At 30.8% G+C, this 18513-nt stretch overlaps 2 protein-coding genes across 2 annotated transcripts; both read right to left on the minus strand.

Moving 5' to 3' along the window:
• Positions 1 to 949: 949 nt before the first annotated feature.
• On the minus strand, positions 950 to 6416 carry LOC106410441 (U3 small nucleolar RNA-associated protein 21 homolog). Its single transcript, XM_013850934.3, has 18 exons — positions 6151 to 6416; positions 6050 to 6077; positions 5834 to 5934; positions 5432 to 5635; positions 5120 to 5363; positions 4838 to 5013; positions 4673 to 4755; positions 4343 to 4415; positions 3813 to 3878; positions 3631 to 3673; positions 3153 to 3292; positions 2852 to 3064; positions 2629 to 2713; positions 2255 to 2549; positions 1906 to 2173; positions 1575 to 1800; positions 1269 to 1483; positions 950 to 1195 (listed from the first exon to the last, which is right to left on the minus strand). Exons 1-18 carry the CDS (start codon positions 6274 to 6276, stop codon positions 1046 to 1048), a joined length of 2736 nt encoding a protein of 911 aa, XP_013706388.1. The 5' UTR covers positions 6277 to 6416; the 3' UTR covers positions 950 to 1045.
• Positions 6417 to 7961: 1545 nt separating this feature from the next.
• LOC106410442 (monothiol glutaredoxin-S17) lies at positions 7962 to 10378 on the minus strand. Its single transcript, XM_048751029.1, has 3 exons — positions 10112 to 10378; positions 9965 to 10039; positions 7962 to 9323 (listed from the first exon to the last, which is right to left on the minus strand). Exons 1-3 carry the CDS (start codon positions 10280 to 10282, stop codon positions 8127 to 8129), a joined length of 1443 nt encoding a protein of 480 aa, XP_048606986.1. The 5' UTR covers positions 10283 to 10378; the 3' UTR covers positions 7962 to 8126.
• Positions 10379 to 18513: the final 8135 nt, after the last annotated feature.

An 18513-nucleotide genomic window follows, 5' to 3' on the forward strand; every position in this document is an offset into this window, starting at 1 on the left:
GTATGGACCCCATCGCAATACTTCCTCGTAATGTTTCTACAATTCGAAATGGTCGTCCTCTAGTCAGTCTTGATCAATTCAATTCAACAGAGGTTGAAATAATTATTTACCCTTTTCCAGTCAGCTAGTTCAAATCCAGTTTTGAACAATCAACTTGGCATCCCTAAATCGTCCATTAAAAATTTGAGACACCGAAAAAAGGTAAATGTGTTAACATGACTATCAATATACATCAATTCACTTTTACAAAGCTATTCCATTTACCAACTCATTCAGATGGAATGACTTAGAAATAGAATAGAAGAAATCATATTATGCAAAGAGAAAACCCCTAACTTGCGGTTACCTAATAAACAGATTCTGACATGCAATTTCAGATTCATAAAATCTAATCGACCAAATCGAAACTTACAGTAGGAATGCAAATCAGCGAAGATTGACGCAAATCCCGACGGACCTGTTACTTTCTTGTCTTTTCTGTAGATTTTGAAAGCGTTGAGCCAGAAACTCGACAACATAATCCTCTTCGCAAACGCCTTTCTTAGTTGAACTAGCGCCAAAACGCAGTGGAGAGAATCTGAGGTGGAACTACTCAATTTCTCCGATTGTTACCAATAAAATTATTGTGGAAAAAGTGTGACTCTGAAAAAAACACAATTTATTTTTGCAGAATAATAATTATTAATTTAATAATTTAACTAGTAGGTTTTTCCAGTTTCGAATAGGGACAATACAACCATATTATATAAAAAACAAAAGAAACAGTGAAAAGTTAGGGTTTTTAGTTATGGAGTGAATTATAATATTTTTGATAGCCATACGAATGCAATTTTCCAAAAAATATTTGATCTTTTTTTTTACCTTCGCTGCTAATAATAAAAAGAGACAAAAGGGATATAATACTAGGACCGTAATAAAGATAATCTCAATCACTGTTAACATCTCAATGTGAAACAAAAACAAGGGCAATATATTAATAAGCATCTCCAAAACTGTGAATACAAAAAGATAATAAAGAGAGCAACATGTTGTTAACAAAGTGTCTTCAAAACTGTGAATTGCTAAGGAAGGTAACTATGCATCTTGTGCTCTGGAAAAGCTTGTCCATCTTCTGCCACACCAAACTCTGGGTTTCTAACAGCTTCCTTGCCTTCTCTTGTAAACTTGGGTGGCACCGTATGGTCTCACCATGGATCTGTTCAGATAAAGAAAACCATCAGAAACAAAGACTATGCTGCGTTATTAATGTGAAATGAAATTCCAGTTACCTTCAGAAACAATCTCATAACTGCCTGCATAAACTCAAAGTTGTTTCTGCAAGTGATCTCATGGATGAGGTAATCCAGAAGCTGTCCAATAGATATAAACTCAGGTCTTTGGATAAGCTCTTCTTCAACATCTTCATCTATAATTTCAAGCATCCTTAGCTCAATGTCCAGAGCTGATGGGGATAAACCCTTAATGTAATCTGTGAAATTTGAAACTGCAAAAGAAAAACATATTCCATAAGCAACATAAGCTAAAAAGACAGCTGATTAACTTGTTAGATCTTCAACAAAGACCTTCACACTTACAGTATTTTGAATCCCAAGAGGACTTGAGAAGTTTTGAGAATGGAGATTCCAATGCATCAAAATTCTTCATGCTATTCTTGGAGTCTTTATTCTTGTCCTCATCTTCCCCATCATTGTCTGATTCATTTGACTTGAACACTATATCTCCCGACAGCGATGGAATCGAGGGCAAGAAAAAAGGAGCCTTCTCAGGTTTCTTTGGAGGCTCTATTGGTTTGTTCCGGGCCTACATCAAACAACCAAACATAAATTGTGATTCATTATTCATTACAAAACAAAACTGGCAGAAGAACATCAACGTAGTGTGAGAAGGTAGAGAGAGTGTGCAAACCTTGATTATATCTAAGTTGATCAAGCTTTGCCACTGGCTTTTTGGTAAAAGAGACAGAGTAACAAGCTCTGGAATCTGTTCAGGGGAAATCGAGAAGCTGGCAGCAGTTGCGCTTTCAGAATTTTCTGAAACTTGCGTCTTCTTATCATCAGCATCAGCCTCAGAATATCTCAACGCAGAGACTGAAGGCAATCTAACATTCACTACATTCTTCCCACTAGCATAAGAGTCAACATTTGGAGCTCCAGAGTACATGGATTGGTTAACCCTAAAAGGGAGAGTAAACTCATTAAAACAGCTAGAGAAACATTATATTTGTAAAAAATGGAAGCTTTGATTTGGAACTTACCACAAGTAGACACCGTTCTGATCAGAATGAGCTGTTGCCAAAATGTCCATGTTCGGCGATAAAGACAATGCTGTTATTGGCACATCGACATGCACTCCATCGATCTGTTTCGCCAGTATCACATCCCAGATTCTGAGACTTCCGTCCATGCTAGATGAGAGAAGCCACTTGCCATCCTCACTAAAGCACAAATCTGTTATACGGTCTGTATGGCCTCTAAACTCACGGACCATCCTCAGTGCAACAACATCATACAAGCGGATAACAAAATCATTTGCCACCGTAGCCAAGAGACCTATCAAAGTAATGAAGATTTAGCAAAATCACAGACTATACGATGGTAGATAATAAGAGTTGGATTAAGAAAAATTTACCATTTACACGGTGGTAAATGATTTTAACAAGTGAACACCCAACATCCCACCTGGACTTTAGTTCCCTCTTCTTGAAATCCCAAACCTGTATTTCACAAATGAGATGTTACAGTCTACTTTGAGGCATACACCAGAGCTATCAGCAAGAGCCAATGCTTAAATGAGGAGCACAGGCGCATCATTTATACTAGCCAATCATAAGACGAAGGGAAACTTTTCGTACCTTTATATCACCATGGTATCCAGCACTTATCATGAGTGTGTTTGTGGAGTCGCAAGCAACTCCAATCACTTCACCATCATGGGAGTAACTTCTTGTCTCTGACTTATCCATGTAGCTACCACGGCTGATTCCAGATTGGAGGTTGAATCTCTCAATCCAGCCACTCGCAGTTCCGACTACTGCAAAGTTTCCACAAGCACTGATTGCACAAGCCTGTCAGAATAGCAACTTTTCGAGTCAAGTAACCAGAAGAGACAATATTGATAAAGATCATAAAGGGCAGTCAGGTTCAATCTTGAACCTTAATTGGTGTTGGATTTTCAGGGCATGGTTTGAGGATATGTTCTCCAAGAACAAAGTTTTGAAGCCTCCATACATATGCTTCTGCTGTATCCATATGGCATGTGACCACATTGCACCAATCACGCTCCCTAATTTCAGCTTCAAATTTCGGAAACAAATGAACAATCATTAGGATGTACAAAAAGAAAAGAACATATTTCAACGGGAGATACCATTTTCTCTTCATCAACATGAAAATTCATTGAACATAACATAAGGTCGAACCTAAGCTTCAGTTTACAAGGTCGGTAATAAACTACTATCTCCATACATAAAATTGGTTGCACTACTGTGACCTAATTACTGCTCAGCCCATTTTGTTGAAATCAATTGGCTTTAAGTTTTTGTTTCTTCAGACATCATGACATTAGGAATGTGACTGAGAGAATTAACCAACATGATCATATGACGATAGATCAACTATTATAGATAAGTACCGCAATCAAACGCAATAACAGGCTTCAGTTTCAGCTCTTCCTCCTACATAGAAAGGAAAAAAGAGCATAAGCAAAGAGTTAATCAAATTAAAGCTCACAAACATATACAACTTCTCTCAAATACGGAAAAACATCAGAAACACAATTTAAGAAAAATCAAAAGAAATCATCTAGCTATATACCTTCAAACGCAATTTTTTGGCTCGCCTGGATATGTGCCTTTGAGACAGCTCTCTACTTTGTTGCTCCTGATGAATTAATTATGGAAAGAAGACTCAAATCTTTAGAAAGAATAAAGAAAGCTCATTAACATTAAAGAGAAAATTCAGATCCAGGGGCAATCAAACAAATAGATTGGTAAACAAATTTCTATCAAAAGAGCAACGAGATAGGGAGACTGAAAGACAAGAGCGACTAAATTTTTGCAAATAGCATCTAACAAAACATACTAGCCAATTTTGTAAACTTTGGATTTAAGCAAGTGGACAATGAGAAAAAATGTTTACTAATTAGTTAACTAACGTAACAATACCGAACTCTAAAATCTTATATGATTATCAAATCAGCTAAATAATGCAATGGGGGTACTAGATTCCCAACTTTTGTGGTTGTAAAGTGACGCATGGTCAATGTCTAAAACCTAACTCACAAGTAGGTGTGCAATTTCGTAATCCTGATATGGAATTGTTACTAAAAACGTAGCTTATCTTACCTGGATGACAGAGAACAAGCGGAAGGCACGATCCTGGCCAGCAGACAAAATGTGCCGCCCATTAGAGTAGAACCTACCAAAAATTGAAAACAGTTATGATTATGCCCTCACCACCGTGGAAAAAACACAAATATTCATCACTCCAGAGATAGTCCCAGTGGCGAAGAAACCCATCCATAAGTGAACGTTTTTGAAGTATTAGCAGGATGACTACCATTAGTTACTTAACAATGAATCGAGATAATTAGGGCTAATTACATACAAAAAAAAACACAAAGTCTCACAAGTAAAGCGGCATGGAAAAGGCAACTAGAAGCAATCAAAGCTAACCTGATACACAGGGGTGGGGCGCTATGCCCAGAACGGAAGCGTAGTAGACGAGGATCACCATCATTTGTGTCAAAAATCCACATCTACAGATACGAGCACCAAAAGTTAACCACACGGCACAGTAGATGCAAATAAGTTTGGCAGATAAGAGAAAACTCAGCTTACCTTGAGTGAGTTATCTGCTGATGCACTCATTAGCACAGGTTCATTTGCTAAAAAGTTCAATGAGATTATAGAGCTGTCATGTGCATCTCTAATGACTGACTGAAGCCTCCTTTTGTTAAGATTCCAGATGCTTATCACACCAAAAGAACCTCCGGATGCAAGAAGGGGACGCCCATCTAACATGACAGGATACACATTAGCATTAAAAAGTGACTAGCCTTCATTAGCTTTAGAATTGGATAGCAACAGAAGCTACTACTACAAGACCTCAAAATGTTTTACCTGTACTGAAGGACAAAGCAGTAACGGCACCTCGCGAGGCGTGTTCAAACGATACAACCTCTTGGTCCAATTTTAAGTTATGAACATGGATCTTTCCATCAGCACAACCGATGGCAACAACATCCAAGGCAGGGGAAGAAACACAGCAGCAGACAGGTGAACCCCAACCCTTAAACTGATAGAGCATCTTCTTAGTATTTATGTTCCATAGCTGCAGCGGACCCTCTTGGCTCCCAACAAGAACCTACACATGTAGTTTCGAGTAAGGAAGGATTGCAAAAATAAATAGAACTTCAGCCAAGTAGGACATACCTTGTTCAAGTAAGTGTCTGGATGAACAATACAAGTAGGAGTAAACTTTTCACAAAGTTCGACATGTCCAACAGGAGCTAGATGTTCTTCAATTCCTTTGAATGCCCATATGAACATGTTCCCCTCAACGTCAAGACTTAGTACGTGTTCTCCAAACAAGAGAAGCAGGTCGACTTTAGCAACATGCTTGCTCCAAGTCGCTACCTGACAGATAGCCACAAGAGTCTTAATTTAGAAAACAAAAAAAAACATATACTAGAACAAGACATCAAGGACCTTCAAGGATTTTTTTTTTTAAACTAAAACTTAGCCTATTTATGGTGGTTTATGTCACCCTATTATGTGACGAAGCCAAAAGTAAAGAAGGTAGAGACATGTTTAGGTTAATGGAGCCACACATACCTGATGAGCACGTTTGAAAACAGCGATTTCATTACCAAAAGCAGCAAAAGTGAAGTCACGGTAAGAAGCAAGAGCTCTGATTTTCTTTGGGAGTTGAGGACCTTCAGACAAAACACATATTCGATTGTAAGAAAACTAAACTCTAAATGCATAGATTCTAGCAATAACAAGTTCAAAAGGACGAAACTTTAAAGCTTCAGAGGAAGCTAGACTTACTGATAATGACAAGGTTAAGCTTGGCACACTGCAAGAAGAGTGAGACAAGAGAAGATTAACCAAAAGCTCGATAATTAAAAAAAAAGGAGAAGGCGATTTACGTTGTAAATCTGGAAAGCTTTGCCGACGCTGACGGTGACGAAGGTCTCGGTGCCCAATCGCTGAACGGAGAAAGGAACAGTGCTCGTTATGTATCCTATAGCTCTAAAGGGTTCAAAGATTCCCATCTTCTTCAAGTTCTAGTTTCCAAGAAGTAAGAGAGAGTGCGAACTATCGCCTGGAAAAATTAGGGTTGAACAGAAACAATTGTGATTACAATGGTGTCTGAGATTTTAAGGGCTTGACAAACAATGCGGCGCAATGGGTTTATTTAGGGTTTAATGAGAACAAAAAAAATCAAATTATAAAGGAAACAAAAAAACATTTTTCTTCCCGTTGTTTTTGGTTGAGTTGAACTCTGGTCCTCCGGTTAAATGTAGACAATTCGGTTTACGTTTACTTTGATTTTTTTTTTTTTAATGTAGTTTGGTTCTGATCTCTTTGTTTTAACTGAATTTCATTTATAATTAGAATATAAAATTCATTGGTGGAATATACGAAGCTTGAATATAAAATTATAGAAATTAACTCCAAACACAAAAAAAAACTGACATGCGAAAAAATGTTTCCCCAATCATATAAACTAAGACCCGCGCGTTACGCGGGATGAACTTTATATGTAAAAATTATTTTATATATTATTTTTTTTTACAGCAAAGCATTTACAGACTCATATTGACTATGTAAACCAAATCGGTAACTCCGCATCCATGTGAACGACAAAGGACGATTGTTTCCTAGCACCGCGTGCTAAGCTATCTGCCTGAAGGTTCGCCGTTCGAGGTACATGGATGATGTCTGAGTTGAGGAAACTTCCTTTGAGAAGCTTGATGTCTTCCAAATAGCTTTCGAATGCTGGTCATTCTTCTGGTTTATATGTCTTCCTTTGATGTCTTCCTAATAGCTTTATATATTAAATATTTTTACATATTATGAAATAATAAATATATATTGAATAATTAAAAGTCAGTAACTATTAAGTATATAATTAAATTGGTGCGAACATATAAATCAATTTTATTAGTCAGAAAAATATTTTTTTAATATTTGATAGGATATGTAATTAAATTTAAATGATACTAACATACATAGTATATTTTAGTATATTTTTAATATTAATATCTATTAAATGATGATTTCTACTCATATAGTTTTTTTATCATTTGTATCTTTTATAGAAAAAATTAAATTACTGATAACAAAATTTTCATTGTGGGATTAATAGTTTTAATAATTTATAATTTTTAAAAAAATAAGTTGTCAATGTTCGTTCAAAATTTTTACCAAAAAAATGTTCAAAGTAAATTTTGAAACTAAAAGATTTATGTATTTTATATGGTTTATAGTTTAATTTAAAACATATATATATATATATATATATTAATCTTAATAATTAATTAAATTATACTTTTTACTTATATAATTTTGTAACATTTGAATGTGAGATTTTTAACAGTTTTATTAATTTATAGTCATTTTTAAAAATTCAAAATATAACATATACAGAAAAATCTAAATTTTTTATTATATGTTTATTGTGGTTGTTTAATTTATTTAATAGTTTAATATTAAACAAATATGATATAAGATACACTAATTTTTATCAAATCTTTATTATTCAAAATCATTAATTGCCATATATACTTTAGCCATATTAGTCAATTCCGTAAATTTTATTTAAGGAAATAATAAAATACATTAATAATGAATTTATTGTTAGTTTAATAAAAAAGTTTATTATAATTAGATGAACCAACATATTTCTCTAATGATTCTAAAAATCATGCTAGTAATGACACGTGAGTACAAAAAGAAGTTGGAATATTTCTTAAATAATATATAAGGGATAAGTAAATAACCATACAAACCTTAAGTAACAACAATGTTTGCAACACCTAAACATATTATTACCAGAAATAGCATCTTCTCACCAAAGCCAAAAAAAAAAAAAAAAAAAAGAAGAGAGAAACTATTGCTTTTACTCAGACAATGTTGCTTTGAGATCACCGCTGCTACTCAGCTCCATAATGATATCACATCCTCCAACCAACTCACCTTTATAGTAAAGCTGAGGAAACGTAGGCCAGTTCGAGAAGCTCTTAATCCCTTGCCTCACTTCTTCATCGCTCAATATATCAAACGACCCAAAACTCACATCTTCATCTCTCAGCGCCTTCACGACTTTGGAGCTAAACCCGCACTTTGGTTCATCCGGTGAGCCTTTCATGAAAAGCATAACCTTCTCGGAGTTAATCAACGACTTCAACCTATCTTCAAGACTCTGTTTCCCAGTGATCCCTTTCTCGGACAAAACTTGTTTCAGCTCGCCGCTCTTTTGCATCTCCAAGACAATGTCTGATCCCCCTAGAAGCTCGCCTTTGACGTAGAGCTGAGGGTAGCTAGACCAGTTTGAGTACACTTTAAGCCCTTGACGAACTTCATCATCCAAGAGTATATCAAAGCTTCCGAACTCGATCTTCTCTTGGTTGAGAATCTCAACCACTTTCCCACTAAACCCACACTTTGGCTCTTCTGGCTTTCCTTTCATGAACAGCATCACTGGACTTGAGTTAACAAGCCCTTCGAGCCGAGCTCGAAGCGTCTCGCTTAACCCTCCTGCGTTGCCTGGACTGATCCCACCTCCTCCTTTTCCAGCTTCATCAGTCAAAGCTTCCTTCAGCTCGCCGCTCTCGTGCATCGCTATCACAATGTCAGCTCCACCGAGTAGCTCTCCGTTGCTGTACAGCTGAGGGTACGTTGGCCAGTTGGAGAACTTCTTCAGACCTTCACGCACTTCGTTGTCCGAAAGTATATCGAAACTCCCGAACTCAACCTTCTCTTCTTTCAAGATGTTGACCACGTTCTTGCTGAAACCGCACCTAGGCTCCTCAGGGGTACCTTTCATGAATAACATGACAGGGTTGGACTTGGTGAGTTTCTCCAAACGGGTATTGAGAGCTTCCTTGGTGGTGCTGGTGGATACAGGCTGAGATCTGTCTTTCGAAGTAGCTTTGGCGTTCTCCTTGACGGTTTCAAGAATCGTTGGCCCTGCAGCCAACCCTAGGCTCGCAGGAGCAGCAGGCTCATTAGAAGTGCTGGAACCAGCAACTTTGCCAACTTTATTGGCTAAGCTTGATGGGTCTGCTCCCTCAAGTGTATCCACAGCTTTGCCATCCTTCAACAATAAATAAAAATTTTAAGTCAGATAAAGGTAACAACTTTCAGTACAATCAGTGACACAAGATTCAATGTCTGAACAAATAAGCTTGATTAGGGTTCCATCTTCTTGTTCTACCAACCAATCTAACAGAGACACAAACTAATCAAAACAAAAACCCTAAATTCATTATCCTTCACTTCTAAAGTGAGAAACTTTAGCTGAAACATAGCATAAACTTACACAATCGACAGAGATTTTGCAACCAGACAAAGCACAAGCAAGAATCAATAAGCTTGATTTCATCTGATTCTTCTCCTATATGCTCAGAATCTAGATTTTCAAGGGGCCCATCTTCCTGTTCTATCAACCAATCTAACAGAGACGCAAACTAAATCAAAACAAAAACCCTAAAGCTTTATCCTTCACTGCTAAAGGGTTAAACTTTAGCTGAAACATAGCATAAAATTAATCAAACAGAGGCACAAACTAATAGAAACATAAACCCTAAAGCTAAAGGGCTAAACTTTAGCTGAAACAGAGCATAAACAGATTCAATTATTGAACAAATTCAGACAGAGAAACTGTCTAACAGAGACCCAAACTAATCAAAATAAAAACCCTAAAGCTAAAGGGCTAAACTTTAGCAATAAACATACCTTAAAGAAGACGAAATAAGGAACAGCAGAAACAGAGTAAGCTTCAGATATCTCAGGATGTTCCTCAGCTTCTACCTGAGAAAGAGAATCATCAAAAAGTAGTCTTTATACACAGGAAGGAGATAAATTGATTAGGGACGAACGAACCCTAAAGAAGTGAGCGCGAGGGAAGTCGGTAGCGAGGTGAGAGAAGACTTGATCCATCTGCTTCGAAGCATCACACCACGAAGCCCAGAAGTGAAGCACCACCGGTGCGCCGCTCTGGCGCAAGTTATCAAGCTCCGACTTTGAAGCAATATCCTTCACCGCACCACCCATCTTCGAAGATCTACGATTGCTTTAGATTACACACAGTCGCGATGCTTCTGTCGCTGGACGAGAACGAAAGGTGAGAGCCTTATGTAAATAAAAGTTATAAGGACTTGACGAAATAAAATTAGGGATTTTCTATTTATGCTAAATTGCTAGATTGATCCTCTAAGTTTCCTAAACCATACGAACTAGGATACTAATTATAGAAAATATCGAAAACAACTCCTCCCTCGCGAATTGGATTCTGATATTACTTTGAACAATTATGCAATATTCCCCCAAGTGTCTTCTTTCTGTTGAAGGATCTTATTCTCTGACAAATTCATAATCATCAAAAATGTTATTGTCTTTGAATTTCAAATTCATTGCAATCTCCACTCTATGATCCATGATGATACCAATATATAGAATTTGAGAATCCAAAAAATGTGAAGTGAAAACGGCTAAGTATAATTGAACTGGATTTTTGCATAACCAAACCCATTACAACATTTTTGACTCACTTCGGAGTCTTTGAGCATCAACTGAATAAATCTTCGAACAAGAGAGTTGAATACAAATAAAAACCAACACCTAAAACATAATAATACTACATAATCGCAGACTGCCATATAATTATGATAGTTTTTGTACGATTAGATATTTTGTTCTGTTTTTAGAAAATGCTAAACTTTATTTTTTTATCAATCCAAATGATTCGGTTTCAAAACCAAACTGAATTGAAAAACAGAAGTTTTTATTTAATTCTAGATATACTAATAATCTAATAATATTAAGATTTATAATATTTAACTAGTTAACCTGAACAAATAAACATAACTTTATAGATTTTACTTCTACATTAAGAAACAGAACTAATAATAAAATAATATGGATCTTATACAGTATCGGTGATAGTATCGGTGATGATTGATTCGACTGCGACTGTAAAAAAATAGATGTAAAAGTTTAGTGGTAAGTATATTGCTAGTATCGGTAAAGTTGTTACTGTAATTTTTTTTTACAGAGACTTTTGCTATAATTAAATTTGTTGTGGCTGTAAGCTCTAGGCTGTAATATTTTTAAAAATAAATTATGTGAAATATATGATGTATATATAAAATAATTATTTTTATCAGTTGAAACAATTTATATTAATATTTTTCATAAATTATCAAAGTTTATTGTCATTTAAAATGTGATATGTAAATAATATTTATTTTATTTAAAATATTTCAATAATTTTAAAAACATCCAAAATTAAATTAAAATATATATAGATGTTTTTTATTATGATTATATAATTGATTTGATATTATATATAATTTTTCATTTTAAGATTTTATGCTTTAACTTTTAAAAATAAAGCTACGCCGTCACTGATAAAGTTTCGTGATTTAAAACTAAATAAAAGTAAAGAAGAGAGATAAAGCCCAACTAACCATCACCATTATTAGAACCCAAAAACAACATATGATATTTATATTAAGTTAAAAAATAATTATATAAAACTATTAAATTACATATTCTACATGTTTATTAGGATGTTTGACTTTACGTTTAAACTAATTTAGTCTAAAATGATGATTTGTAAATATTAGTTTTGGAAAAAAATGAAAAAAATATGATTTTAAATTTTGTGCATAGATATTGACACGATGTTTTAATGGTATACATAATGTGTAACTGATAATGTATAAAAGATATTCAAATGCTAACTAAATTCGACTTTTGTCTTACTAGAAATGTGTCATTTTAAAATATATGCATATATATTAACATTATCTTTTTAATCTCCTATATATTAATTGAGGAACATTTGAAAAGATGTAACCTCAATTTTGTATTAATTAAAATAGGCTCCAATGCATAGGTGGCACTCAATTAGGTAGTCAATTACATTCAATTGAAAAATAAGTAGGTCCACATTCGATTTTTATATGTTGTTAAATACATAAGTTGGTCAAACTATATGATATAATGATATGATATGTTATTTTCTTTCCTTAAATCAAACCTACGGAATTACCATAAATGACTAATATATATATGACAATTAATGATTTTAATAATAAAGATTTGATAACAATTTATATCTCCTCCATCATTTTTTGTTTAATTTTATATTATTAAAATAAATTAAACAATCAAATTAGCTATAAAAGTAAAATTTAGATTTTTTCGTATATGTTATATTTTGAATTTTTAAAAACGACAATAAATAACTAAAACTATTAAAATTATTATGTTAAAAATTAATGATCAATGGTTTAACATTTTTATTATAAGAAGATACACATGATTTTAAAACCATATGAGTAAAAAATATCATTTAATAATAAAATAAATATATATATATATATAGATTAAACACTATATACCATAGGATTACATAAATATTTTAACATTAAAAGTTTCAATGAATTTTCAAGAACATTTATAAATTATAAACTTATTAAAAATTTCAGATTGAAAATTTTGTTATCGATGATTTAAATATTTTGTTATAAAATGATATGAATGATCATAGAACCGTATGATTATAAATTCTTATTTAATAAATAACTATATAAAATATACTATTCTTAGAAAAATAGGTTGGTCCATCTTAACTTATATTACACTTTTTATTAAACTAACTATCGAATTGATAAATAACGTACCAAAAAATATTTTGCACTTTCCTTAAATAAAAACTATGAAATTACCTAATATGATTAACATATATGTGAAAATTAATTATTATGAATAATAAATATTTGATAACAATTTTTGTATCTTAGTTTTTTTAAAAATTTTATATTATTAAAAGATATTAAAAATCACATTAAATATATAATAAAAACATTTATATTTTTTTATATGTTATATTTTGAATTTTTCAAAACGTCTATAAATTATTAGAAATTTGAAGATCACCACTCTTAAAATTTTGTGATCAATAGATTATTTTTTTGTCATAATAAGTTACAAATGATCATAAAATTGTATTAATATGAACTTTTATTTAATATTATAAGAAGATACACATGATTTTAAAACCATATGAGTAAAAAATATCATTTAATAAGAAAACATATATATATATATAGATTAAACTATATACCATAAGATTACATAAATATTTTAATATTAAAACTTTCAATGAATTTTCAAAAACATTTATAAATTATAAACTTATTAAAGATTTCACATTGAAAATTTTGTTATCGATGATTTAAATATTCAGTTATTAAACGATATGAATGATCATAGAAGTGTATGATTATAAATTCTCATTTAATAAATGACTATATAAAATATACTATTCTTAAAAAAATAGGTTGGTCCATCTTAACTTACATTATATTTTTTATTAAACTAACTATCGAATATTCGAATTGATAAATAATCTACCAAATATTGTTTTTGCACTTTCCTTAATTAGAAGCTAGAAATTACCTAATATGATTAACGTATATATGAAAATTATTTATTATGAATAATAAATATTTGATAACAATTTTGGTATCTTAGTTCTTTTTTTAATTTTATATTATTAAAAGATATTAAAAATAATCAAATTAAATATAAAATAAAAACATTTATATTTTTTCTTATATGTTATATTTTGAATTTTTCAAAACGTCTATATATTATTAGAAATTTGAAGATTCTCACTCTGAAAATTTTGTGATCAATAGATTATTTTTTTTGTTATAATAAGTTACAAGTGATCATAAAATATAACGCATATGAATTTTTATTTAATAAATATTCAAACTAAATAATATATATATATTTATATATATATATATATATATATACTAATGATTTAAAGCAACAAGATTGGCTGATCAATTTAGTTGTCCAGTTGAAATCTTTCAAAGGTATGTAAAAGACTAAAGTCAAAGTAAATATGGATTTAGAATAGTAGTTATATTTTACTAACCAAAATACCGAAAAAAACCGAACCGAATCGAAACCAACCCGATATCTGGATTGAACACCCCTAATCCAAATGAAGCCAAACTATTGTTTCATTCTCCAAAATATAATAAAAATAATAACTTAATTCCGCGCAAGGCGCGGATCTTATCCTAATGATATATAATGCATAATTTGATTATGTATACAGAAAGATATTGAAATTCTGACTATTACATGAATTCTTTAAAACATATAAATGATAACTATGTCTTATATGTTCTTTTGGATTTGAATTCTAAACTTTTTTCAGACCGAACTTAAAATATGTTACTTATTAATCAAGAAGCATTTTGAATAACTAACCTTACTTTAGTTGATTAATAACAATTTTGCCATTATTGATGATGTGGCGAGCTCACAGCCCTCTTCAGCCAACTAAGCTAATGACCCTTTAATTACTAGGATATTTACATTCTATGCCATTGGTCCCTATTATACATTTTTTTTCTTCATGTAAACAATTTAATACGGCTCATTTAAAATTACAATAACATTTAATGCATATTACATTTGCCGTAAAACTACAAGTTAGAATATAGTATTTGCATCAATTAGGATAATGGTTGCATAAATTTCGGCATTATTATTAATGCATATTCCTTACGTCAATATTGCATATGTCATCCCCTATATATTATTTGTGAAACATTACAACTTCTTTTTGTAGCCACATGTCATCACGAGGATGATTCTTAGAATTACTAGAGAAATAGGTTGGTCCATCTAATTATATAATAAACTTTTTATTAAACTAACCATAAATTCATTACTAATGTCAATTATTATTTCCTTAAATAAAGATTACGGAATTGCCTAATGTGGGTAAAATATATATGACAATTAATGATTTTGAATAAAAAAGATCTGATAAAAAAAATGTATCTTCTATCAAATTTGTTTAATTTAAAACTATTAAAATAACTTTAAAAAAAAAAATAACCATATTATAAAAATTTAGATTTTTCTGTATATTTTATATTTTGAATTTTAAAAAATGACTATAAATTACTAAAATTGTTAAAAGTCTCACATTCAAATTTTGCGATCCATGGTTTAAAATTTTTGTTATGACAAAATACAAATGATTACAAAATCATATTAGTAAAAGTCTAATTTAATTAATCATTAAGATTTAAAATATATATGTATATATATATCATTCTAAATTAAACTATAAACCATATTGAATAAATAAATATTTTAGTTTCAAAATTTACTTTGAATAATTTTTTTGATAAAAGTTTTGAACTAACATTGATAAATTTTTTTAAATTATCAATTACTAAAATTATTAATCCCACAATGAAAATTTTGTTATCAGTAATTTAAAGTTTTTGCTATTGAAGATACACATGATAAAAAAAAACATATGAGTAGAAAACACCATTAAAAAAATAGACATTAATATTAAAAATATACTATGTATGTTAATATCATTTAAATTTAATTACATATCCTATCAAATTTTTTTAAAAAATTGTTTGTATTAATAAAATTGATTTATACGTTCGCACTAATTTTATTATATATGTAATAGTTACTGACTTTTAATTATTTAATATATATTTATTATTTCATAATATGTAAGAACATATAATACATAAAATAATTTATATATATAATTTTTATCCCGCGCAAGGTGCGGGTCTTAATCTAGTTTTATAAGTAATTTTGTTAACCAATTGACATAGTTAAAGACCAAGTCCTGGTCCATAGATTTTTCTAGCCCAACATTTTGATACAAAACATGAGAATTTTACATTTATCCATAAACCTATAATATTCTTAATTTAATATAACATGTAACTAATTAATTTATAATGTTATATAAAATTATGAACAAAAAAATAAAATAAATATGATTATTTTCCTAACATTTTCACCAATTATAGTGAATACCATTTCATAATTTGTATTCAAACTATGAACGCAAACGGTAAGAAGTGATTACATAAAAGTTTATATAGAATAAAAGCACCATTGTAAACAGAGAAGAACACTAAGCCATTTATTTTGTCCACCTCAAGAGTTTAGAACATACTATATATCTCTTTGGCGTTATCGACTTTAGTATATGAAGAACATTAAACCAATTCTAAGATCATTTGAACTGTTTAGTTCTTTATTAGTGAATACCATTTCACAATTTGTCGGAATAAGGTCAATATTACAAAATACATGAGTGTATTCTCTATTTATGCTTTAACCGTTCAGGTATCCATTCAAGTTTGGTTCATATCTATTCGGGTTTCAAATTTTTGAGATTAAAATTTCAGTCGCATTTGGGTATTTGTAAATTTTGGTTCAGTTTGGTTCGACTTTTTGCAGGTTCAGTTCGGGTTCGGATAACCCGTTTAACTTATTTTTAAATTTAAAATTTATATATACTTTAAATTTTCAAAAACTAGAAGTAAAAATAATATATTACATATAAATTTGGACAATGTATGCTGAAATACCTAAATTTAACATATAAATTGGCTTAGCTTGAATATTTGGATAGATAATCGATTAGATATTTCAAGTATTTTTAGTGTTTCGAGTATTGTTTGCGTATTTAGCTATTTAATTTTGACTATTTGTATATACTTTCAAATATTTTGGACAACCTCAAAATATCTTATATATTTAGATATTTTTATATATTAAATATAAAATAATTAATTAATTTAAGTATATAAATCTATTTCAGATACATTCGGACACCGAAATTCTTTCGTTTGGATCGGTTTTGGTTTTCTAAATAAGAAAATTTTACATCCGTTCGGATATTTAACCAATTTCAGATCGGATTCGATACTATATTTTATATCAGATTTGGTTTTAGATTTTTGGATTCTTTTTTTTACCTAGCCCTATACAAAATAATGCATAATCCAACTTTATACAAACTATCCCCAAAAAATGTAAATCACATTATATTATTGTCAGTAAAATCTCACCCCACTCAAAACGTGGGTCTCTACCTTGTAGATCAGATATTTTGCAAGATATTTTGCAGTCTGGGCTTAGCTAGATAATTTTACCACACATTTATCACACGGTAATTTATATTCTTAGCCAAAAAAATACTGGATACAACAAATGTGTTTATCGAATAGTTAATATTACCATGAAATAAACACACACAAAAAATATATCAACCCATGTTAAATAGAATATAAAATAGGATTCATGAAAACAAACGATTCTCACACCATTTCATATTAATTGTTGTTTGAGATTTTAAATTTGTCTTATTGTAAGTGTTGTTTCATATTTTAAAGATATTTATTTGAAATAGTTTTCCAATTTATCTTTTCCGTCATCCTGATTAAGGCCTGGATAGAATAAAATTGTATGCTACAAAATTTTTGGAATGTTATTATTTGGGGTGGTCACTTCGGTTATTTTATCGGTTCGGCTTGGTTAGTTCGGTTATAGTATTTTTTTCAATTGAAATAAACCATAGTTAGTTTGGTTTGATTCGGTTTGTGTTTGGTTCGGTTTATATTCGGTTTGGTTTGTATTCGGTTCGGTTGGATTTATTTTTTGGATCAGTTTATTTAGATTCTTCTTATTTAGGCATAAATTATGTAAACATAAGCTCTGTGAACAAATTTTAATATAAAACTGAAACAAAAACTTTTAAAAAGTCACAAAAGATATGTAAGAATTAAAACAAATGAAAGTTAACTAAGACAAAAAAAACCAACATCATTAGTAATGTATTTTATATCATTATTAAAAAGCTTGCAATGATGAATCATCTTCCATGTGACGCTGTGGAGAAGAACTTTTGTTTTTAATTAAATTTGCTTTAGTTTTTAGGTTTAGATTTAACATCCATGTTTTAAACCTAACATATATAAGAATATAAAAATATTTTAATAAATAAAAATATGATGTTTACATATATAAGAATATAAAGATACAAACTTTTCTATTTTTTTTAAAATCAAATATTTTAATGATTCCATAGTCGGTTAGAAAAATATATGTTAATAAATGAAAAATGGAAAATATGTGGCATGATATTAGAATTTTAGTATATTGGTATTACTATTATTTTTAATTTAAATAATTACAAAAACACATCGGTTTCTCGGTTCGGTTTAAAACCGAACCATTCGGGTTTGAGAAATCTTCAACTGAATGGTTTGAAATAGACTTTGGTTCGGTTTGAATCGGTTTCGGTTCGGTTGGTTCGGTTTGACTCGGTTCGGTTCGGGTTTTTTGCCCACCCCTAGTAGTTATATATCATATCCCCCCCCTCGATAAGAAAACACAAATCGACTTATGACCACAAT

The sequence above is a fragment of the Brassica napus genome, chromosome C3 (genome assembly GCF_020379485.1).
Source record: "Brassica napus cultivar Da-Ae chromosome C3, Da-Ae, whole genome shotgun sequence".
In the NCBI taxonomy this organism is placed as follows: Eukaryota; Viridiplantae; Streptophyta; class Magnoliopsida; order Brassicales; family Brassicaceae; genus Brassica; species Brassica napus.